At 33.0% G+C, this 24,471-nt stretch overlaps 1 protein-coding gene across 1 annotated transcript in view; it reads left to right on the top strand.

The window, feature by feature from the left end:
- Positions 1–24,471, top strand: part of Usp47 (ubiquitin specific peptidase 47) — a 67,270-nt gene that overhangs the window by 15,738 nt on the left and 27,061 nt on the right. Inside the window, exons 6-11 of the mRNA XM_033764139.1 lie at positions 1,786–1,931; positions 2,452–2,531; positions 4,597–4,746; positions 18,774–18,869; positions 18,955–19,107; positions 21,594–21,761. Coding sequence (XP_033620030.1) covers positions 1,786–1,931; positions 2,452–2,531; positions 4,597–4,746; positions 18,774–18,869; positions 18,955–19,107; positions 21,594–21,761 — 793 coding nt within the window. The remainder of the gene's footprint in view (positions 1–1,785; positions 1,932–2,451; positions 2,532–4,596; positions 4,747–18,773; positions 18,870–18,954; positions 19,108–21,593; positions 21,762–24,471) is intronic.

Below are 24,471 nucleotides of genomic sequence, written 5' to 3'. Positions count from 1 at the left end.
ATCATTTTCTTTTTTTTTTTTTTTTTTTTTTTGGTACCAGAGATCGAACTCGGGTCCTTGTGCTTGCAAGGCAGGCCACTGAACCGCTGAGCTAAATCCCAGCCCGATATTTCCTTTTTGTATTATTTTGAAATTATATAAATAGTGATTTGAACTATTTTTGAAAGTTAATATTCCTGGTTGTATTGTTCAACATTGTATATCTATTATTTTCACCTGTAAGTTTGTGATTTGGAATTTACTTGTAAAAGTTGGACATGTTTTTCATTCAGTAAATATTTGTTGTCCATAGTATTTATGTGCTAGGCACTTGTTAGATAGAAAGGGCATTAGATATAAGATCTTTACTGTTGAGTGATATATAGATCTCTCTACAAATAGCAGTGTATATACATAGTCTGCCAAAAAATGTATGCACACTTCAGGAAAAAGCTTACATAAATATTTTAATACTAAATTTATAGAGACATCATGGGATTAATACAACTTACCTTTGGCCTCCACAATTACAAGAGGCGCTCAAAGTGGTGGCCATTAGCTTCCAGACATTTATTAGTATAGCAACTGCTGCATTTATTAGTGTGATAACTTTGGTCATTGAGATTTCTGCACATGAATTTTTAATTTCTTCTCTAGGCGCCTGCAGTGTAATGAGTTTTCTCCTATATACAATATCTTCTAGGGTCTCCCAAATGAGGGTAACACCATCTTTTGAAATAAAATCTACTGTTTTTCTTTTCCTGAAGTGTATATACATTTTTTGGTGCAGCGTGTGTGTGTGTGTATATGTGTGTGCACGTGTGTGTTTGTGTTTAAATAAACCTTTAAGGACTGCTAAATGCAGTGAAACTTTAGAGAGTAGGGGAACTGATGAAACTTGGAAAAGTGACTCTGTGTAGAAAGTAGAACTTGAGATATGTCATGAAGCCAGGTTAGGTACTTGCTCAAGGCCGCACAAGAAGACTTTCAAAAGCTAACGTGAGTAGCCTAAGTGTTACCTAAATGTTGTATGATTCTTCCTTAGGACTTCATTTACTTCACTGAATTCTTGATCACTGAGTCTTGATCTGTTTAATCTATTTGTTTAATCTTCCCCATAATTTTTATAGGGAATCTGAAAGTTTGTATTTTGAAAACTCATGTTTTTGTCTTATAGTTTTTCCAGAATTTGGGTTCCGATGGTTGAAGACCTTAGTGCCATTTAATATTGTTCTATATTTTTTGTAAATTAATAATTAGGACAAGAGTTTTCATCGGGTTGAGGTTTTACAATTATTTTTTTTTCTTTTTATTGAGTTTATTGGTACAATCTAGGTATACAATACAGTTACATTCATTGCTGGGGTCCTGTACCTTCACATGACAGGTCTTGGTTCTCATTTTTTCCCCTTGTCCCTGCCCTCCCTTCAACCCCTCCTCCCCTCCCCATTTACAAACACTTTATTTCCATTTTTTCATTTTCTCATATTTTTTTTCTTTTCCCTTATTTCCTTTCCCCTACCCTTCCCACTTTCCCTACACCTTCAGCCCTTTTCTTCGTATTTCACATTATTAATGAGGTTTTACAATTATTTTTAAGTGATCTTTTCAATCTTGAGAACAGTTGGTGTTTTTACACTTCTTGGTAAAGTTTAAGGTTCACTGTTTCATTAGATATTACTAGTTTCAGTTACTATCCAGACTCCAGGTATCTCCCAGAATAAGATGTTACATTATGATTATATGTTATGCTTTTAAAGAATGAAATTATTTTATAAATAATTGTCAAATACTTCATTTTAATAGGTGGGAATTTGAAGAATCTGAAGAAGATCCGGTGACAAGTATCCCATACCAACTTCAGAGGCTTTTTGTTTTGTTACAAACCAGCAAAAAGAGAGCAATCGAAACCACAGATGTTACAAGGAGCTTTGGATGGGATAGTAGTGAGGGTACTGATTCTCTTTTAATAAGTATTTCTCACATTCAGAGGAATTCTGGAAGACAGTAATATAAACATACTACACATGTTAATAACTTAATTGCATTTACCTTGAGCCTTCTCATTACTTTTTGCCTTGATTTTAATGTAACTTGTTTTTCAGTATTAAAGGTCTGAGGGGTAAATTTTTGATCAATTAGAATTTTCTTGTAAAATAAATTTCATTATATCATATTTGAATTTAAACTAAAATTTTTTAAATTTTTTCTTAAAATTTTTTCACATTTCTTAACTCACTAATGAAAATTGACAAATATTTTTGGATCAAAAACATTACAGTATTTATAAAACACTGATATCTCAATTCTTTTCCTTGTGATTGTCCTTTCTTGACCTTAATGTCTATTTTTGTGATACTATAGAATTTAGCATTATTTAAAGTAAACTTTTCTGTTTCTGCTTGTTTTAAACAACTAGTGTTTCATTATATTGTATATTGCTGTTCCTAATTAAATTTTATCTTAAAATAGCTTGGCAGCAGCATGATGTACAAGAACTATGCCGAGTCATGTTTGATGCTTTGGAACAGAAATGGAAGCAAACAGAACAGGTAATTCCTGTCCTTCAAGTTGAGGGTACTTTTTTCTGATAAATCATTACATTACATTAGCATGACTTTTATTCTTTTGGCAGGTTTGTTTGTTTGTTTGTTTGTTTGTTTGTTTGTTTGTTTTTGGTACCAAGGATGAACTTGAGTCCTTGCACTTGCAAGGTAGGCGGTGGAACCACTGATCTAAAAAATCCTTGGGCCCTATTGGCAGGTTTTAAAATTTGGTTATTAGTCTAGAGGTTAAAGCACTGAGTGGGGAATTGAAATTACTAGGTTCTCATTTAACTGTTATTTGAGTCATAAATGTGCTCATTAAACCAGCCTAGACTTGAGTTCCTATCTTTAAACTAAGGAAGTGGGGCTGTCTGATCAAGGAGGTACTTTTTAACTCTTAAAATTATGTAACATATATGTATACTGTATATGATTTTGGAGGGATGATTTAGTATGTCTGATAATGTGTAATACATTATAATATGCATTCATCAAGCATTACCTTCATTTTGACTATTGAAATATACTCTTTTGACATTCTTAGTAATCTGACCCTATTCTTAGCCATTGGAAGTAGGAGAAGATTAGGAGTGGGAAGGCCATAGATACATAATTGGGATGAGGACTGCGGCTGAACTATTTTAAGCTCATTCTGTAGTACAGTGTCACAGGGATAAAAGAGGAAGAATATATAAGGTAGCTTGGAGGGTCTGATTGGAACTATTGTGGTGGCTTGAACCAGAGTTTTTCAAACAGTAGCTTGTGATTCTTCCATATGTTATGAAATCAGTTCGGGGAATCTAGTAGCACTTTCAAAAATGGAATGGAATAGAAAAGTGTAAAAAAGTGTCATATAAGTAAAATTAAGTCTTGTTTTATGAAACTTTAGTTAATGTTAAAGGTGCTTGTGATATAAATTATTTTCTTAACTTTGGTTTGGTTTCAGATGTTTAAAAATTACTTTAAAATACTTTCCTACATGGAGAAGACAATCATATGATTGAGGCAATGGATAAAGAAGCCATCGTTAAATAAATAATATTAGAGTAGATAGCAGTGGTGGATCCAGTTGGAAGACTTAAGAAAATTAAATTCAAGAAGTAAACTGTAGTACTCTTTCTCTCTGGCCTACCCCTATTTAAGAAATAATGAAAAACTTTTAAGTTGATTCAGGGATTTAGTTTCTTAGTCCTGTGGGGCTTTATTTTAGTAACTTTATATAAACAGTATTAGGGGCTGTTTCTTCTTGAAAGGTATGAAGCTATCCTTCTTCCTCATTACAACCTTCTCTGGGGATCAACACTTCCATTAAGATCTGCTGGGGCATTTCTACTGCATTCCCAAGTTTTGATAGAGGAAGGCTTGAGGCAAGACATTTAAATGGAGAACCCTTACTTAGGGAGTTACCTGCCTACTTTGAGCAAGAGGAGCCCCAGCTGGCTAATTCTGAGGACTAGGTGAGAGGCACATTCCCTAGGTGAGGATAATTTGAAGGAGTTATTTTAAGATATTATTTGAATTTTTGTTCATTTAATAAGTTATAGAATAATATGTCTTCTTTATATTGTTCTATGTATATTATTGAATGTTAAAAAGTTTTATATCTTAAGCAAGAAGATACAGTTTTATAAATCAGGATACATATTGTAAAATAGCAGTATACTATGTAAAGCTATAAAAACACAGCCATTTATTTAGCTATGTAGTTTTTATCATTCCTAGAGTGACAGATTAAGATATATTTTCTTATATGAAGTGATACATTGGTAACTGATTTCATTAAAACTTATTTTAATAGTTGAGGTTTTTAGTGATTTGGAGTATTGAAATAGTTTTTTCACATCGACTCAATAAATTTATGTTAATATAATTTTATTTTTCAATGAATAAGGTGATTTTTGTTAAGCTTTATTTTTTGCTATAAAATTTTAGATAAATCATGTTAAGCCTTTCACAGTAAAATTCAATATCCTTTCATAACCCATTCCAAAAAAGCATAAGTTGTATCCTCACATATTCTAAAATTTATTTTTGAGGAACACTTTTAAAATGCAAATTTTCTTGTTTTTAGGCTGATCTTATAAATGAATTGTACCAAGGCAAGCTGAAGGACTACGTGAGGTGTCTGGAATGTGGATATGAGGGCTGGAGAATCGACACATACCTTGATATTCCATTGGTCATCCGACCTTATGGGTCCAGCCAAGCATTTGCTAGTGTGGTGTGTACCTTTCAGCTGACTGCTTGTGTGTCCTTACACAGAATACATAATAGCACAGTGGTATAATCTCTTATTTGGTAAGTATCGTCCTAGATACACCTTCTTGGGTTGTTAGTCATTCCTGCATTTAACCTAGCAAGATCTAGAAGATTTTTGACCCTTCAGCAAGTCCTACTAGTGCATGTATTAAGGGGGAAAATGAATGCAAATGTACTACCTCATGGCTCAGTATTTTATTCTTTATCTCTGGTATTAGATGATTTCACCTTTAGCCTTTTTGAGCCTTCTAAACAATCTTTTATAAATGCTGTTTTTATAGTGATTTTTTGCATTGGAAAATACTTTTTGGTGAGGAAATTGTCTTGTTCTACACACTTCTAAAATTGAAATAACCTGATTTTTATGACAAAAATCATAGGGTTCTTTTTTTAAAAGAAGCATCCCTATTCTAAATATTTGGTTAAAAATAGATTCTATAAGCGCAGATAATTTGAAGGATGAAAACTATAATCACCCTTATTATTCATACGTAAGAGTATCTAATTGGGTATTGTCTAGGGTCATCTCATTCCTCCTCCTGGCATCCTTTCCTTATTTGCTTTATTTTCTTATCTATATGTGCTTACCCAGGAAAAAGGAGAGTCATGGAAAGAATTAAATTGATATTTAAAATTAGTATTCAAAAACATTTATTTGAACCTATTATATATCCAAGGAAATTATCACAGCTAAATAAAATACATTTCAAAAGTAGAATTTCATCATGTTGTTCATTTTTATGTTTGCTATTAATAAACTGTTAGTGGCTCTTAGCTAAAAGTCAATGTTTTTAATGTTATTCTGTACTTCATTTTCTAAAATAGTGCTGCAAGTGTGGTTTAGCCCTCTGCCTTGTATACTGCAGGACAATTGATTTTGTTTGCTTTATTTTTTTCCTGCTTATAATATGGCTGGCAAGAAAAAATTAGCAGGAAGTTCTGGAATCATTGGGAATCCAAAACCAACATCTAAGTAAAAGACTTTTTCTGGACCATATGAGATCAAGTGTCCTTTCTTCTGTGGTTTTTCAGACTGCTTCCTGAATATATTTACAATTTTTGTGTTATGCTTAGTAGTAGTACAGTTTGTGATTTGCCATTCTCAGTATCATTAAAATTGACCTGGATTTGGTTACTAGATTTGGTTTTCATTTTTATTTTATTTATCTTTTGTTTTTTTTTTTCAGTACTGGGATTGAACTCAGGACCTTGCACTTGTGAGGCAGACACGGCACCACTGAGCTAAATCCCTGGCTTTATTTATTCATTTTTAAACTTTATTTTACTTTATTTTGGCTCTTTGAGGTAAAAATGACATCCTAAAAAATTTGTCTTTTGATGACTAATTTCTGAACAAATTTTAAAATATTGATATTTCTCTAGCAAAATATACTAGGGAAATACGGGATAGTTCTAAGTGGTAGTGACTTTTTTCCTACATCACCTGTGAAAGTATTTTATGAAATACTTTTCATTCAGTTTCTTTTTTAATATATTAAATACTCATAGAGTTAGTTTTATGTGTACTGTCATGTTGAGATCTTATGACTCTCTGGCAAATAAAATTGCTTAACTAAATCTTTATCATTTATTTACCTCTTTATTTGCTTCCACTGTCTTGACAATATAATGGATGCAACAATAGTAAGATGCGGAGGATACTTTTGGAGAAGTAAATGGTATTACATTTCTAAATGAAATTCTCCAAAGGTAGTATCCTCCATTGATGTGTGGGTGGTAGTGGTTGGTGGCTCAGCATAAATTGGGAGTTACAGCTATGAAGCAGTATGTGAGCAAGTTTATAACACACATGCGCTAATAGGGCTTGTGGAAGGGATCATAAAACTTCATAGACTTTGCTGAAATCTTTCACGGGAAATCACAGCAGGTGAAACTACCCAAGATAGGGGTTCTGAGGAGGATACTACCTTCAGAGAACTGTAGTTAGAGGTAAGTGATTCTCATTATTTTCTGAATTCAGAACTAGTAATCAATGCTTTTTAGTCCATAAACATCATACAGCATCTAAAATTAATTTTATATCACTGCTTGCCATTGTGTATTTTGTTAATTCTATGTGTTTCAAAAATAATTTGACGTAGATAGAGATTATAAAAATCTAGTCAAAAGAAGCATTGTAATGGTCCTCGTTCAGATTCTTAAAACTTGGCATTACTTTTAAGTGAGCTCATAACTTTATTAGTAGATTCTGGTATTTTCGTCTTACGAGTTATATAAAACACTAGTATACACACAGATGCACAGACAACATTGACGATTATATGTTGTATTTATTATATGATCTCTTCAGTGACCCAAAGTACTATGGATATGTGTATGGAGTCGAGTTATTTTGATGTTTAATTTCAGACAATTAAAATAGGTTATGTTAAAAATTAAAGATTTATTTTAAAACTTTAACCTTAATGTATAATATCTATAGCTTTGTATTTCCGTGCTCAAATTAATTTGAGAATAATACGTAGGATTAAAATACGAATATAATTAGCACTCACCTAATTCATCATTTGAACAGCTATGATCAATTTTTATGATTTTCAACATGATTGATAGCAGATTATTTTTATAATTAATGCTAGAAGGCTCCTGCAATTTAATAAGTCTTTCATCATTTTCTTCATTGAATTATTTTTAATTATTATAAATGATGTTTATTAAATATTTTATCTTCATTTTACCTAACCAAGTAGAGAATCAATATTTAAGGACTCTTCTCCAATTTTTTATCTTTGAAATTGAGTTTTGCTCAGCACTAGTTTCTAATAGTATTTGATAGATCTTCTCAGGACATCTACTTCACTTAAATAAATTTGGCAAACTATAGCTATAATCCTCTTTTGGAAAAATCACAATTATTTTATGTTGAATGCCCCAGTGATTCCTATAGTAGACAAATCTGTTTAAATATGTTTACCTAACATTTTCTTCTCTGTGGGACATCTTTTAATATCTTAAGGGACTTTAGGATTCTGAGGAACATGTTGTGAAAGAAAGTTCTGTATTAGAATAAGGTGATTTAAGGAATATCTCTTATCTTGTTAAATTAATGTGTGTCCTTCAGGGAAGTGAGAATACTATGTGTTATGATTTCCTGTTGTTTTGCTTGTTTTATTAATCCAGAAAAATTATTGCTAGCCAAAGAAATACATTCGTAGTTAAACAGAATTTTGTTCTAAATGATTTATGAATTAGAACCTTCTAAACTGAATTCCCTAATCAAAGTGAACTTGAATTTGCTTATTTGCCAAGCACATTTGAGAATGTATTCTTTTAAGGATATAGTTCTAAATATATTCTAGTATTATATATAGAAATCAGAAAATTTTTAGCTAATTATGGAAGCATATTTCCTGAGTGGTATAGAGCCTCATGTGTTTTACATTATCTAGGGAAATCTTTCTGTTTAATAATCAAATTTTAGACATTATCTTTTCCTGGGTTTCTTTTGTCATAGCACATATTTATTTCATGTCTATTCTGTCAGATACTGTTCTAGGCCATTTTCTTTATGACAATATGTATTCAAAAGTCTGAAATTGCATGTAGCTGCATAGTTCCCTATAGTGCCCTTGGAGATATCAGATGATGTAAGAATTTAGTTCCCTATGTAAACACTGTTTAGTAAGTTTGACTTAAAGGTTTGAATAGAAAATGTTAAATTAGTAAATGTTAAATCAGAAGCATTTTAAGTATGAGGTTTATATCCTAAGTCCTATCCTGATTTAACAGGTGATTTAGATATTCTTATATGGCTGTCTCAGCTGTATAACTCATTTGAATTAAGAAATGGTCCAAATTAATCCACATATGTAAGCATCACACATAAAAAAAAATCTCTTCCACATAATCTATCCTCATTTTTCCAGGAATTTGTGTGGTTGGACATAGTGGGCACCCGTTTAAAAATTGGGGACTTCTGCTTTCAGAAGATGGAGTAGATGTATACATTGCCCTATTCCTCCCACTAAAACAACAGAAAACCTTGAATATTTTATATAAAATAAATATAAGAAGACTGAAAGGTGGAGAGAAGGCATACAGACTAGGGACCTCAGCACCCAAGGAATAACACGGTGGTGAGTTCCCTGGGTTTTCTATTTGCCTCATATATACCCCCCAGACTTTGAGCTGAAGACTCTGGCAACCTGGAAACAGCAATGGGCACAGACTCAAAAATCCTGCACACTTTAGTTAAAATACTAGGGAAACAGTAGCATAGCAGCTCAGAAGCTTTTAGACAGTAATCACTCTAGCTAAATACCAGAGAAACACTGTGGTTTTTAACTCATGCCATTTATGTGGAAGCTTGGACTTTAACCCTTATAACATTGTAACAAGGCTCCTTGACCCCCTAGTGGGATGCTGTCAGAGATGGCTGAGTAGAAAGTCAAGACTTTCATCCTAGTAGGACCTACCACCATTTCCCTAGTTCGTGATTGGTAAGGACCATATGAAAAGGTTGACTTTTACCTGCACTACACATTGCTGCTTCCTCTGCCCAATAGACTGATGTCAGAAGGGGCCAAATAGAGAATCAGGACTTGGCTACTTTCCAGGGATAATGTGACCATCTTCGTACCCCTGTGGTGCTCCTTACAACTGGGGTGGTATCAGCAGAGGCCTGCTAAGTAGCCAGAATTCCTACCCCTTTACAGTAGTAATAAGGAGCCACAGTTGAGTGGGAAATCTAGACTTCTTCTCCTATTTGGTAATAATGAGGCAGGAATCCCTTCCCCACCTGAGCAGTATAAAAAGAACCCAACAAAACCAGATTTAAATAAGGTCTAGAATATATCCAGATTTCAATTTTTAAAAATCACTCTGAATACTAAGAACAGGAAAGCCTTAGTTTGAATTATAAAAAAGTTAATAGACACACTGAAATTACAGCTTTTCAAATTATCTGATGCCTGTTTTAAAGCATTTATAGAAATGTTTCAGTGAGAAATCTCAAACCCACTTAAATGAAAAAGTCTCAGTGAAGAAATAGTAGATATAAAAGAATGGAAAGTTAGAACTAAAAAGTGCAATAACCAAAATTTAAAAACTCAGTGGATAATTTTACCAGTAGTATGAAAGAGACAGTAGAAGAAAATCAATGAACTTGAAGATAGAGTAATTGATACTACCCTTAGATACAGCAAAAGAAGGACTGAGAGGGCAGGACAGTGTCTCTGCAACCTCTGGGCCTGCAACAAAAGATACAGTTGTAGCATTGGAGTGGTGGAATGGGAGGAAAGAGAAAATGGAGCTTACAGAGTACTGAGAAAAAGTGCCTGAAAACTTCCTGAATTTGGCAGATCCAAGGAGCTGAGTAAATCCCCAAGAAGATAAGCAAGAGAAGCGTACACTAAGTCCAGCTATAGCCAAACTTCTGAATATTGTCTAAATATCTTAAAAATAGCAAGAGAGAAAAGGCACCTTTCTTTTAGAGGGAAAGAACTCTTAATTTCTCATAAACAGATTTCTCATTAAAAACCTTGGAGGCCAGAAGGAAGTGGTACATTTTTTTGAGTATTGAAAGAAAAATACTATCAGAGACTTACACCAGTGAAAATATTATTTGGGAATGAAGAAATCAAGACATTCTCAGATGAGGTGACTAAGAGATTTTATTATCAGCACACCTATCCTTTAAAAGTGACTAGAAAGTTCTCTGAACAGAAAGGAAATTATAAGGGGAAGGCATCTTGCAATATCAGGAAAGAAGAAAGAACACGTAAGCAAAAATATGGATAAGTGGGCCAGGGATTTAGTTCAGTGGTTCCGCTGCCTGCCTCATAAGCGCAAGCACCTGAGTTTGATCCCTGCTACAAAAAAAACCCAAAACAAAACAGCAACAGCAACAGCAAAAAATATGGATAACTATAATAGTTTCTCCTTCCCTTGCTGAGTTTTCTAAATTGTTCAGTGGTAGGGCCAGAATTATACTGTCTGATGTGATTCAGTATATGTAGAAGAAATATTTAAGACAATTACAGTGGACGCTTCAGTTACAACTGGCCTGACATACAAACAACTTGAGTTGTGAACAGAATTTTAGTTTTAACTTATGACTAAAGTCTTGAGTTACAACCCAAATGCTGGCCACTTGTGCTTCCAGATGGTCTCAGCTACAGATTTAACCCTTAAAGAGTTCTGGAAGGAACATTACAGCACCCTTTCCTGTGTGGGGTTGATTGAGAAATCCTGGGCCAGTGTCTTTCTAAGGGTATTGAGATCTGCCTGTGTACAGGAGAGACTTTGAAGGCTGTGTAGAGGAGCCCGAGTCTTAAATTGACCAACTTGAATTATAACCAGCCCTCAGGAACAAATTGAGTTCATAAGTCAAGGATCCACTGTATATTGTAAATGGGAGTGGGTATAAAGACAGAAGGGAAGGTAAGATTTTTGTACTCAAGCTGGTAAAAGTACTGATAGACTGATACTTTTCGTATACATCTATATAGAGAGATATAAATGTATATAATGTTCATAACTAGAAACCACTAAAACACACTCAAAACCACTACAAATGAATCAAAATAGAATTTTAGAAAAATACTCAGGTAACTTGTGAGAAGGCAGAAGAAAGTAAAAGAAATGATAACTGAAAAAGAATATAGAACTGAAAAAATAATGGCAGACTTTGTTACATGTAAATAGTCTCTATATACCAAATAAAAGGCAGAAACTAGTGTAGTAGGTTAAAAAAAAAAAAAAAACAACAACACATGACCTAGTCATGCATCTGGTATAGGCAGATTGAAAGTATAAGGAGGGAAAGTATCTGTGCAAATATTAATCATAAGCCATTAGGAATGGCTGGCTACCAAAGACTTTAGAACAAAGAAAATTACTAGAGACATGGAGAGGCATTGAATAATGATAAAAAGATCAATTCACCAAAATGATAACCATATTAAATATATGTGTACCAAATAATAGAGCTGCAAAGTATGTAAACCAAAAACTGTTAGAACTGAAAAGATAAATCTACAATTACAGTTGGAGACTTCAAGGCTCCTCTCTTACCAATTGATAGAACAGCTGTACAGAAATAGCAAACTTACAGAACTCAACACCAGTAGGATGTTATAAAATGACTTTCTTCACCCAGTAACACCAAAACAAACATTTCAAGTGCCTATGAAATAAATACCAGGGTAGACCATACTCTGGCCAGGAAAAAACAAACAAACAAAACAGCAGATTTAAAAGAAAATCATAAAGTACATGATTTTGAGCCACAATGAAATCAGAATATACATTAGTAACAGAAAACAGGAAAGTCACCAAACTGTTGGAAAATAAAGAATATACTTCTAAATATCCATAGGTCAAATAGAAAGTCTGAAGAGAAATTTTTTAAAAGACCAAACTAAATGAAAATGAAAATATAACATCAGATTTGAAGCTTAAAAGGGTTACTTACAGGATCAGGAATGTAGCTCAGTGGTGCTGCACCTGCCTGGCAAGTGCAAGGTCCTGAGTTCAATCCCTAGTACTGACCAAGAAAAGGGATGGGGGATACTTCCACCATTGAGTGCTTTATTTAAAGAGAGGAAAAAAAAATATTTATTTTATAAAGCTGTTCTTATCCTGACCCCAAACTAGACAGTTTTCTTAAAAACCACTATCCATCATGCATATAAGATAATTCTTACCAAAATATAGGAAATCGAACTAAGTAATATATAAACAGATTTTACATCAAGATTAAGTGAGGTTAATTTCAGGGATTAAAAGCTGGCCAAGTATTCAAAAATCATAAATGAGTATAATCTTCCATTTAATGGACAAAATTCATATGGTAATATTAACTCAGAAAAAGCACCTGATAAAATTCAGTATCTACTTGGGGTCATAACTCAGAAAACAAGGAATTAGAGGATAGTTTCCTCAACTTAAAAAAAAACATCTTCTGCTCACATCATTCTTCATGGTAAATAATGCTTTCCCTCTTGGGGATATCAAGATTGTCTAGTTAAGGATATCTGCTCTTACCCCCCTTATTCACCATAGTACTGGAAGTTCTAGTCAACAGAATAACACAAGAAGAGTAATGAAAAGGCATGTCAAAGGGATAAAATTACTCTTATTTTTAAGCAACATAGTTACTATGTATTATATGCTAAGCATCTGTATTTTAAAAAGTCAGACTAAGGAATTCAGATTGTGGCATATAAGATAAACATACAATTGATTTTCAAGAAACTAGTAATGAACATGTAAGAAGTAAAATTAATTTGTGTACTGAAAACAAAAACTCTGCAAAGAGTATTTATGTAAATAGAGACATACTGATTGATTGGATGACTCATAAAGATGTCAGTTCTCCAAATTACTTAGTTTAATGAGTTCTTACTAAAATCCAGCAATATTTTTGAGGATATATACAAGCTCATTCTGTAATTTATATGGAAGGAAATGAACTAGAATATTTAGTAGCTAAAATAAATTTTTAGAAGAAAAAGTGGGAGGAATCAGTCTACCTGAATTAAAATGGAACATCATGCAAGGAATTACACTGACAAAAGCCATCCCCCCCCCAAAAAAAAATCACATACCATATGATTCTATTCATATAACATTTTTATATTTGTGAACTAAGAGACAGATGAATCATTGCCAGGGTTTATGGATTTTAGGGGGGGACATGGAGAGGATGAGTAGATGGAGTTAATGGCTACAAAAGAAAAATGTGAAATATCCTTGTGTAGGAATTGGTTAGTTTGTACTGTAGTGGTGGATACGTGACCCCCAAAAGGTGATAAATTTTTATGGAACTTAATACACAAACATAAATGAACAAGTGAATGACTGAAACTGGGAAGAATTGAATAAGATTGGTGGGTCATACCAGTGTGAGAATCATAGTTGTGATATTGTACTAGAGCTTGCAAAAGGTTACCCTTAGAAAACAGCAAAATGTACATGAGATGCTAAGAAATAGAGTATATTTAAATTTAAAGTTATCTCCAAAATTGTAATAAAAAAGTGGCTTTGAGGAAAGTATCTATAGTTCTTTTCTTAGTTCCAAAAAAAATGCATATCCTGAGGAAGATAGTTGAATATATCTGTAAAGAAAATATATTGCTAAATATTGAGTGAATTAATGTACATTAATAAACAGTAAAAATATGAAAACACTTATAGACAGTACCATACCATAGATACATCTTTTGATTGCATTGTGCCTAAATGATCTGTGTTAGCTATACAGTTTTGATAATCACTATTTTTTGGCAAACTAAGGATATAAGAATTCTTTCTGTCTTGAATCCTAGAAGGTATAGGCTAAAAGATATTCAAAGGGAGGAAATAAGCTCTAGGGAACAATTACTATTTTCTTTTCGGAATGACAAAAAAAATTGTAGTCAACCCCAAACTAATTTTGAAAGCATGATTTATGAATAACTTAGCACACCATAGAAGACAGTCTTTGGTGAGCATTTCTGTTTTTGTTTGTATATTACTAACAGTACAGTATTTGTAATATTTTGTTCCACTTAGGAGGTTTCATGACCTACTGTTTTGATACTGGAAATATAGTTTGCATGGTTTTTAATTAGGTATATCCCATTAAGTACAGATAAATATATATATAAAACCACATTAGTTCATTTACATAATTTATTTGTTGAGTGGATGGATAAATTAGAACCAATTTTTCTTTTTCTAATTTTTTTTTTTGGTACCGGGGATCAAACTCGGAACCTTGCCCTTGTGAGGCAGGCAGCGGAACCACTGAGCTAAATCCCCGGCTAAAGCCAGTTTTTCTAACTGGCTGATCTTATTTATAATTATCTTGGTGACAACTCATTAAAAGCTCGAAATAGAGTACACTAATACAGTACTAAAGGATAATGGCAACTGTCTGAATCTGATTATCTCTACACAGCTCAGGAAAGGAACATAAATGAAATCCATCTAACTATAATACCTTCCACATTACTAGGAGACCAAATACCCTGAACTTCAGATTACCTTAAAAAAAATAGCAAAGTAAATATCTCATTCCAACAGAGCTTCCACTGCTGCTGCAGGTGTGTATATGTGGAGAGTACGGAGTGGAATGTTTAAGAGAATATTAACCAAAGAGGAGAGGGCATTGAAGAACTTAAAAAAGACAGGGACAAAATCACCCTCAGCCTGAGGAAGTACATCAGTAAGTACCTAAATAGCGAACACAGTGGGACTTAATAGTTTATAGGACCAGCTATAAGGAAAGGGTTTTATAGTAAAGGGGATGGCCTTCTTGCTAGCTGAGTCCTAAGATTGTACAAGGACATCACATGGTGAAGGACAAGAAGCCTATATGTCTGGTCTCTCACATTATAAAGCCATCAGTATATGGTTATGGGGGCTTCACCCTGATGACTATCTGAGCCTAGTTGCTCCTTAAAGACTCCACCTTCTGGGCAGTTAAGTTTCCATCCTTTTAAACATCTAATAATGTGGATTAAACACCAGTATGAGTTTTGAAGGAAGCAAACTATATTCAAACCATAGCAATTTTCAGACCCACAAAACAAAGGTTAGTATCCAAAACTTATGGTGAAAGATGTATATATACACTACCAACTCCCCACAAGGAATATAATCATTTTGTACTGCAAACATGCGCTAATATTTTTTTTTAAAAGAAAATGCAGTGAAAACTCATCAAACTCAAGAAAAGCTAGAGAAAAAGGCAAACCTGTCATACAAATAAATAAACTACAGAATTCTCAAGAAAGAATACAAAGAATGAAAATCTGAGGGGAGGGATATCAAATGAAAATGAGACATGAAGTGAAAAGAATCTCAGAAAAAATGAGAAGACCAGAAAAGTAGCTGTGGTGTAATTGGAGTTTTTAGGAAACAGAAAAATGAGACAGAACTAATGGTTAAAGTATAATCCAGAAATCTTTCTGTGAATAACAGAAATGTTAAATCTACCTCTTGAAGAATTTCTCATGTACCTGGAAGAATTGACCTAGAACATTGACGTCTGAGATGTAAATTTTACCAAGTTATTAACCAAAGACAAATCAGACTATATACATACTTCTGAAGAACAAATAATGGCAGCAGTAGCAATTTCAAGAAGCAATTTGCCAAGGAATGAAGTACAAGCCAAAGGTTTGCTACCCAGCCAGTTTCTTTTTTCAATTATGACAGTAATAAAAAACATTTGAACATAAGCTCTTGAGTTTATTAGCAAATCAGCTTAATCCAACTGAAAGATCACCACGGAAGCTTCACAAAAGGACTCTTTGCACCTTAAATGCTTGTAAAATTAAGGAGTGAAAAGAAGTGTGGAGACATGGGTAGAATAATAGTATGAAATGTCATATATAGCTATAGTACAAAGAATACCACCTTTAGAAAGGAAGAGAAGGTTAGAAAATGAAAGAAAAAGATGACTGCTTGTGTGTATAGGAAACAAAGGATATGTAAAACTGGCAGATCACATATTAAAAGTTTTCACGTAAAATAAGAGAACTAAGAAATATTTGTGTAAAGTAACTATTGGGACAAAATTACGCTAACTACCAAAGAAAATGTAAAAAATAATAAATATAAAGAGGAACATGTGTTAGATTTGCATGTGGTAATTATACAGTAGTGGCTGAGCTGGAACTAAATATGCTAGTCATAACAAACAAAAGGGCTTAAATTATTTAAAAATTTTCAAGTTGAATCAGAAAAGCAAGCAATTTGATTTAAGCAAGAATCTGTTAGTGCTAAAATCCAGGGTGGCACATTTGATAAGGCATTTTCAGGATTTTTTTTTTGTTTTTTTTTTTTTGCGTGACCTGCAGTGTCTCCTTTCATACAGCTTATTAGCCTCAAGAGGAAAATAAGAACTTTATGATGAGAAATTGGACCTTGACCTTGGACCATGGCCTGCAACTATGATACTCCTGGGCACACCATCACTTACATAGTAATCAAGGAAGGACTGTATAAAATGAATGTGAAAATGAAAAGCATCCAGGCAAACCCAAAGTTCAGAAGACTATAAAATAACTGGTCTCTGTTCTTCAGAAAATATCAGTGTTATGAAACAAAGAAAGGCTTTACAACTGTTGCAAAGTAAATAACTCTTAGAGTATAAGCATCCAAATGCAGCCTGTGAGGGACCCTGGGTTAGATTTTTTGGATTAGATGGAAGGAAATGCTATAAAGGGCTTTATTATAGAGTAATGGACAGAATTGAAATATGAACCAATAAAAGCACAATATCAATATTAAAATTTCCCATAGTTTGGAACTACTATTTATGTAAAAGTCACACTGAACTACTGAGAGTTAAACATGTTGTGTGGACTTAGATGATTCAGAAAAAATAACATGGTAGTGGTGTGGATGGGAATAATGAAAAAGTATCAAAATTTTTAAAAGATACATTTGAGTTAAAAATTCTTTAAACTCTCTCTAAGTTAAATTTTATTTTGGAAAGAGATAGTCCTAGCTATGAGGTATAAGCCAGAAACCCATACACACCTTAGTTTAGTAAAGTAGAATTTGAGTTACATGATAGTTTCACTCCCTTCCCCCTTTCTAGGACACTTAAATATTTTATGAGTTCAAATTACTTCTTTTCCAAAAGCCTGGCAAATTTGCTATTAGCCTTTGTTAACTATAGGTGTAATTTCTTTCAAAATTTGTTTTTCCTCATGTTTTTATAGAGTTTGCCTGTTTTAATTCTTAAAATGTACCTTAAAAAAAGAAAAGGAATCATTTCCTAAGTGTGTCCTTTCCTGTGACCTTCAGTACAATGCGTGATCATGTAGAAAAGCCCTACTGTTTATTTTTCCCCTTTCCCAGTGCTTCCTTGTGGTATAAGAGGAAAAAAAAAATAAGTGAGATGAATTTAAAAGCCATGGGGTATCTTTTCATGTTTTTATCTTGTTCTAAAGTGAACTCTCTTAAACAATTTGTGGATAATAGTTTTATAAGCCTTGCCAATTATTTTGCAATGAAGTCCATTTTGCCAGATCAAGCTCTTTATTTATGCTTTGAGGAACAATTTATCAACAGAAAAAATATTTGAAGATACTTTGTGTTAATGATTTGATTTCTTTTTCTTTATATATGATAAGTTTCGTTAGTAATTCTGCTTGGACCATGTGTGAAGAAAAGAGAAAATTAGATGAAATTTGAGAATATTAATATGTTGTACTAATTTTTTCAGTTGTGGAAAGCTAGTTATCAAAATAAATTTCATAATCACTGATTCTTCAGCAATATTTATATTGAGTTTTTGGCTCTGAAGGCTAAACAGAGAAGGGAAAATAACATGGTTGCATTTAGGTGAACTTTTTTCCCCGGTAAAGCAGTATCTCACAGGCAGTGACATGGTTACACAGTAGTTTTCTATCTTTGTAACTAATGCACTGCTGGATTGCTGACTCACACTGACCATAGTGATTTAAGGATGACTAATTACACTTATATGGGTAGTGTGAATTATTCACAGTACAATGTTATATACTATACAGTACAAATTTGCCTTTTACAAGAAGATTAATACACATAACTGCATTTCTAAGAAATATGAAATTACTTTTTTTTTTTTTAAATTTTGTTACCAGGGATTGAACTCTGGTCCTTGCGCTTGCAAGGCAGGCGGCAGAACCACTGAAGCTAAGTCCCCAGCTGTGGAATAACTTTCTAATGTGAAGATTATGAACGTTTTTTTAGATTATTTAATCAAGCACCACAATGTAAAGCCAATAAAAACTAAGAGAAAGTAAAATACTAATGTATAAGATTAAGGAGGACAAAATTTATTTAGAATGAATTCTTTAAATTCACTTTTCATAGCGGTGGCATTATTTTACTGTTGATCACTTTTGCTTGGTTCATTTTAAGGTCTTAATTTTTCAACCATTCTACTACTTAAAACTGTTTTGGTAATTGTAGTGTTTTTATATTTAGTGCATTGTCATTAACACATTATTTTAAGTAATTATGAAACAATTTTTTTCTAACTAGGAAGAAGCACTGCATGCATTTATTCAGCCAGAGATCTTGGATGGCCCAAATCAGTATTTTTGTGAACGTTGTAAAAAGAAGTGTGATGCTAGAAAGGTAAGTGTCGTATAGAGATTAAATAATTAATTGCCTGAGATAATATTCACTATTCAGTAGTCTTCCCTTCTTTGTTTCTCTTTAGGGCCTTCGGTTTTTGCATTTCCCTTATCTGCTGACCTTACAGTTGAAAAGGTTTGATTTTGATTATACAACCATGCATAGGATTAAATTGAATGATCGAATGACATTTCCAGAGGAGCTAGATATGAGTATATTTATTGATGTTGAAGATGAGGTAAATATTTTTTTTTATTATAAAATGTAATCCATTTTAGTTTGTGTTTTAAAAGAGCTGTTAGAAATAAATTAAAGGGCCGGGGATTTAGCTCAGCAGTTCGGTGGCCTGCCTTGCAAGCACAAGCACCAGAGTTCAATCCCCGGTACCGAAAAAAAAAAAAAAGAAATAAATTAAGACATGCCATTTACCTTGGCATCTTGATGGAAGTTTTTTTTTCCTTATTTTCTAATACTGAGTTGTGAAAAAAAGAAAAAAGAAAACCTTGCCTTTGTATAAGCTTTTCCTGACCATAAATTATATCTCAAATATTCTTGTTTGACCTTATATCTTGGATATACTTTGAAAAGAGTTTTATGATTTCTTAGTTATTGGAACTCATATACTAGTAAACTGCCGGTGTTTATGATACATACTAAACATGGAACAAATATATATATATGAATGCGTGAGTGAACAGTCTGAGCAGAGTGAGCTTAATTTCTTGTATTTGTTCTGGAGTCCTTTTTGGATTAAAGTATATGCATTATTCCTACTTTAGGTTTGCTAGCTCTTTTCTAGAATCAAGGTATTGTGTCTCTTTTCCTTTCATAATTAGTTTTGGATTTGTTTTTTTTTTTTTTTTTTTTTTTTTTTAGTTTGAAACATTGTTTAAACAGCTTGAGCCTGAGATTTTGACATACACCTGAAATGCTCTGGTTTCTTCCAACTCATTGACTTGCCAGGATTCTCTGGTTCTAGCCTTATTCGATGACAGATTTATAATATCACACTCTTATTTTGGAAGCTTTTCTGATTCTGTTCTGTAAAATATTTACAATCATTTAGCATAGCTGTTACAAAATGATAAATATACTCTTCTAAAAATTGCCATTTATTTTTTCCCTGATTGGAACTGATTACTATAATTATACAAAAATGCCTTTTCCCATGAGCTCAAAAATAATTTTAAACATGCATCAAGTTTTATTTAATACTGTTAAGTACTAAGAGGTAGTGTTTGGGGCCTAGCTAGATGTTGGTTCAAATCCTTGTCTTGCTACTTCTGATCATTCTTGACCTTGGACAATTTGTGTAAGCTTTCTGAGGTTCATTTTCTTGTGTATAAAGTAAGGATAATAATTGTGTTTTTTGTAACTACTGTTTAAAAAATATCTTAGATGAAGTAAATGCCTGTTGAATATGTGCCCAGATAAAATTTTAAAAGGTTTAAAGTATTATCTCAGATATTTATGCTTAAATTAGGAAGTTGACCCTAAGTATGCCACTTTCAAAGGAGATAAAATCTTTGTAGAATTTTTACTCAAATATAAATGAGAGTTAGATGAGTCTTTATATATGCTTAATGTTGTTTTGTAAAGGGAAACCTTTCCCAAGGAAAGGAAACCTTAAGTTTGACAGGTTCTTTTACTGAAGTTCTAGCCTAGGGATGTTGAACCTTTCACTGATAATGAACAGCCCACTGTAGCACGCGTGCCGCAGGTTTACCACCATTCTAGGTCTAGTTGAGGGAAGGATTTTGACTTAGTTGAAGAAATTTCAGACATGATCTCTTTGAACTTAGAGTTCTGAGGTTGGTTTTCACCTCCATTTTTCCTTGAACCAAAGTTTCTTGAGGGATGCAGTACCTACAACAGAGTTCTTAACCAAAAAAAAAAGTTTACGCTTGCTATATATTGTTTACGCAATTCAAGAACTCCTGTGCAATGTCTTACATCAAGATCCTGCATCTCAGAGAATTCTCAACTGCTTAAACAAAAAAATTTTTAGGTGTGCCTATAAAATGTGAAAAGAAAGCAAGAGAGGATTGTTTGAGGATTTCTAAGAAATAGAGTTCTTCAAATTAAATTTGTGGAATGTGGTTTTAAAACTGTAAAGTATGGAAAAGTTACATTTCTACCTCCTAGATACTGAAATTCTTGAGGATAGATACAGTGTCATGTTTTTCTAATTATCTATAAACACGTAACTGCGATAAACTGAATTGTACTTTTTGTTCAAGAAAAGAGATGGTGTTCTGTTGGGATTTGAGAACAAAGCATTTTAGAGCTTACGTTCTCTTATGGTTTTTGCTGAAAGAAGTGGTAGTTTTATGTTTTTATTTACAACAGTAAGCATAAATGGGGTTTAATAAAATTCTGAATCACTAATTTGTTGTATTAGAATTCAAAAGACATAATAGAAATGCTTTTTTTTTTCCCCCTCCATACTGGGGATTGAACTCGGGCCCTTGTGCTTGCCAGGCAGGCAGCGGAACCATTGAGTCAAATCCCTGGCCCAGAAATATTTTTGAAGTACATTTTTTTGCTTTTTAATTTTATTTCAGTTCTGACTATGAGAAAATAAATTTACTTGAAGTAAAATAATTCTGTTAGCAAGAACGTGTTAAATTATGTGAAAATGTTAGCAAAGGTGGGTAAAAGTTTTGGTAAATATATTCTTCCTCTGTCTGGCTTATGACTTTAAGATAATTATGTTTTCTTAAGAAATCTCCTCAGACTGAAAGTTGCACTGACAGTGGAGCAGAAAATGAAGGTAGCTGTCACAGTGACCAGATGAGCAATGATTTCTCCAATGACGATGGTGTGGATGAAGGAATCTGCCTTGAGAACAATAGTGGAACCGAAAAGATTTCAAAACCTGGCCTTGAAAAGGTACCTTTTATAGTTTGTTTCTCGTTTCAGTGCTGGAGATCGAATATAGGGGTTTCTTTACACATGCTAGGCAAGCACCTTACTGGTGAGCTACACTCCCAGCCCCTTATGTTTTGTTTTTGTTTTAGTTTTGTTTGGGGGCAGGAGTACTGGGGATTGATTGAATTAGTGCTAATTCATCTTTAAATATTTGATAGAATTCAATCCTGAGGTTTTCTTTGTTGGGAGGCTTTTGATTATTCTGTCTCCTTACTAGTTATAGATCATTCAGATTTTTTTCTTATTTCTTCAGGAATCAGTCTGAAAAAATTGTATGTTTGAGAAATTTATCCACCTCTTCTGAGCTATATCTACTTGTTGGTGTGTAATTGTTCATGGTAGTCACTTAAATTCTTTTTATTTGTGTAGTATTCGTAGCATTGTCTCTTTTCAATTCTGACTTTTACTTCAATCCCCTCTACCCCTTTTTTCTGTAGTCTGAATATGGGGTTGTTAATTTTATGGATCACTTAAAAAAAACAGCTCTTAGTTTCATTGGTTTTTCTATTGTTTTTTATTCTCTGTTTAATTTGTTCCTTTGATAATTATTAGTTCCTTTCTTTTGCTAACTTTGAGTTTGGTTTCTTATTTTTCTACTTCTCTAAGGTACAAAATTGGTTGTTTTTTTTTAATTTGAGATCTTTTCCCCATTTTTAACATAGCTTTTTACTCCTGTAAAATTCTCTCTTAATTCTTGTATACAGTACACTTTGATACATTGTGCATATACATTTATATGTATACAAAGTTCTTACATACATTCTGACATTATTTTTTTCATTTGTGTCAAGATAGTTTCTAATTATTCTTGTAATTTCTTTGATACATTATTTGTTTGAGTATGTTGTTTTATTTCCACATTCGTGCGCTTTCCAGTTTTCCTTTTTTTACAATTGATTGCTAGCTTCTTTCCATAACTTTTGAAGAATCATTTCAATGGCTATAGAATTCTAGGCCACTTGTAATTTTTCTTTTAACATTTTAAATATTTCACTGTACTCTTTATGATGGAAACTTGTTTCTTCCATAGAAATGCTGTTATTTCTTTTCTAGGTTGCTTGAATATTTTTCTTCGTTTTTATGCAATTTGAATAAGATATGCCTAAATGTAGAAGATTATTTGTGTTTTTTTTTTTGTTGGGTCTTGTTTTGGGGAGAGGAAAGGTGCTATTCATCTTGCTTGGTGTTCTGAGCCTCCAGGTCTGTTGTTTGGTGGAACATACCACTGTCTTTGCTTGCCTCTTGTCTGTGGTTGGTTAGAGCTGTGACAGAGTTGAGTATTTGTAACAGAAACTGAATGGCCCATTAAGCCCAGCATTTTCATTTTTATTCTTGTAAGTTAGAGTAATCAATTTCAATTCTGACTTTGTCATTAAAGCAGATTCATTTTGGGCAAATAAAAAATGTGCCTGTCAATTGCTATATTTTGGAGGAATTTGAGCTACATTCTTTTGTGTTCTACTCAGATCTAGAAATTTGTAATTCTGTTTGCTACTACTATGCTACTACTTACACCCTTTTTATTTAAGAGTAATATATTTGTTCGCAGTATTAAAAGAGAAGAATCCTGTTTTGTTACGTTTAGTTTGGTTTGGTTACGTTGAGTTTGGTTTGGTTTTCTTTTTTTTTTTTTTTGCTGTTTTTTGGCGATTAAACTTAGGGGGGCTTTATCACTGAGTTATATACCCCTTTTCTTTTTTTTTTTTTTTTTTTTTTTTTTTTTAGACTAGATCTTGCTAGGGCTGATCTTGAACTTGTAATCCTCCTGCCTCAACCTCCTAAGTAGCTAGGATTACAGGCATGTAGCAATGTACCCAGGTAGAATGTTTTTATGTAATTTTATTTATAAATTGTCACTGTAGATTTGGATGAAGTCACTCTTATGTTTCTTTCTACCTCTTAGCAATTACTTTGTTATTTGAAACTAAAATTGTTGCTTCTGATAGCCCTTACTCTTTCAGGTTGAATATTATCTTTTGCTTACAATATGACATACACAGTCGTGATTTTTGAAGGTGATTCAGTCCTGTTAACCTACCACTATTGTTATCTAGAAGCTGCTACCTTAAGAATTTTCCAGGGAAATACTTTTTCTGGCTTTGCTAATTATGATAAAACTATATTTGTTATACTCAAAATATTTTAATATTGTGGATTTCCATGTTTCCTAAGTTGTTCAGTGCTTTAAATGAATGCAGGTAAATTCTTAAATTTCCCATCACCACTTAATTGTCGTTTTAGGAATAAAGTGAATAACAAGGAATTTTTCAGAATTTGTATTAGAAATTTCATCATTTAATTATAATTTTCAATTTAAAGTTATTTAAGATAACCTGAAATATATTGAGACTTTTGAAAGCTCAAATTATTTTGAAGCAAAAACTAAAGCAGAAGAGGGCTGGCTGACCTCAGAGGAGGAGTGAGGAGCAGGAAGAGGGAAAGCTGCTTAGTGGGAGTGGGTCTGTCAGTGCTGTGCTCCTGGGTTTGATCCCCATTGTGGCTGGGGAGGGTTAGAGAAGAGAAAATCTAGAAACCTAGTTCTTTTAGAAAAATAAGTAAAATAGAATTTGCTTGTCACCAATGAGGAAAGCTTTATTGTCAACGGTGTTACCATCTTTTTTGTTTGTATCTTCCTGTCTGTTCCCTCTGTGATGGAGTTACTGGTCCACCA

This window comes from Fukomys damarensis, unplaced genomic scaffold, assembly GCF_012274545.1.
Source record: "Fukomys damarensis isolate Sample0158 unplaced genomic scaffold, DMR_v1.0_HiC HiC_scaffold_16, whole genome shotgun sequence".
NCBI lineage: Eukaryota > Metazoa > Chordata > Mammalia > Rodentia > Bathyergidae > Fukomys > Fukomys damarensis.
Note: the sequence above shows the minus strand (reverse complement) of the source record. Positions and strands in the feature narration are given on the sequence as shown.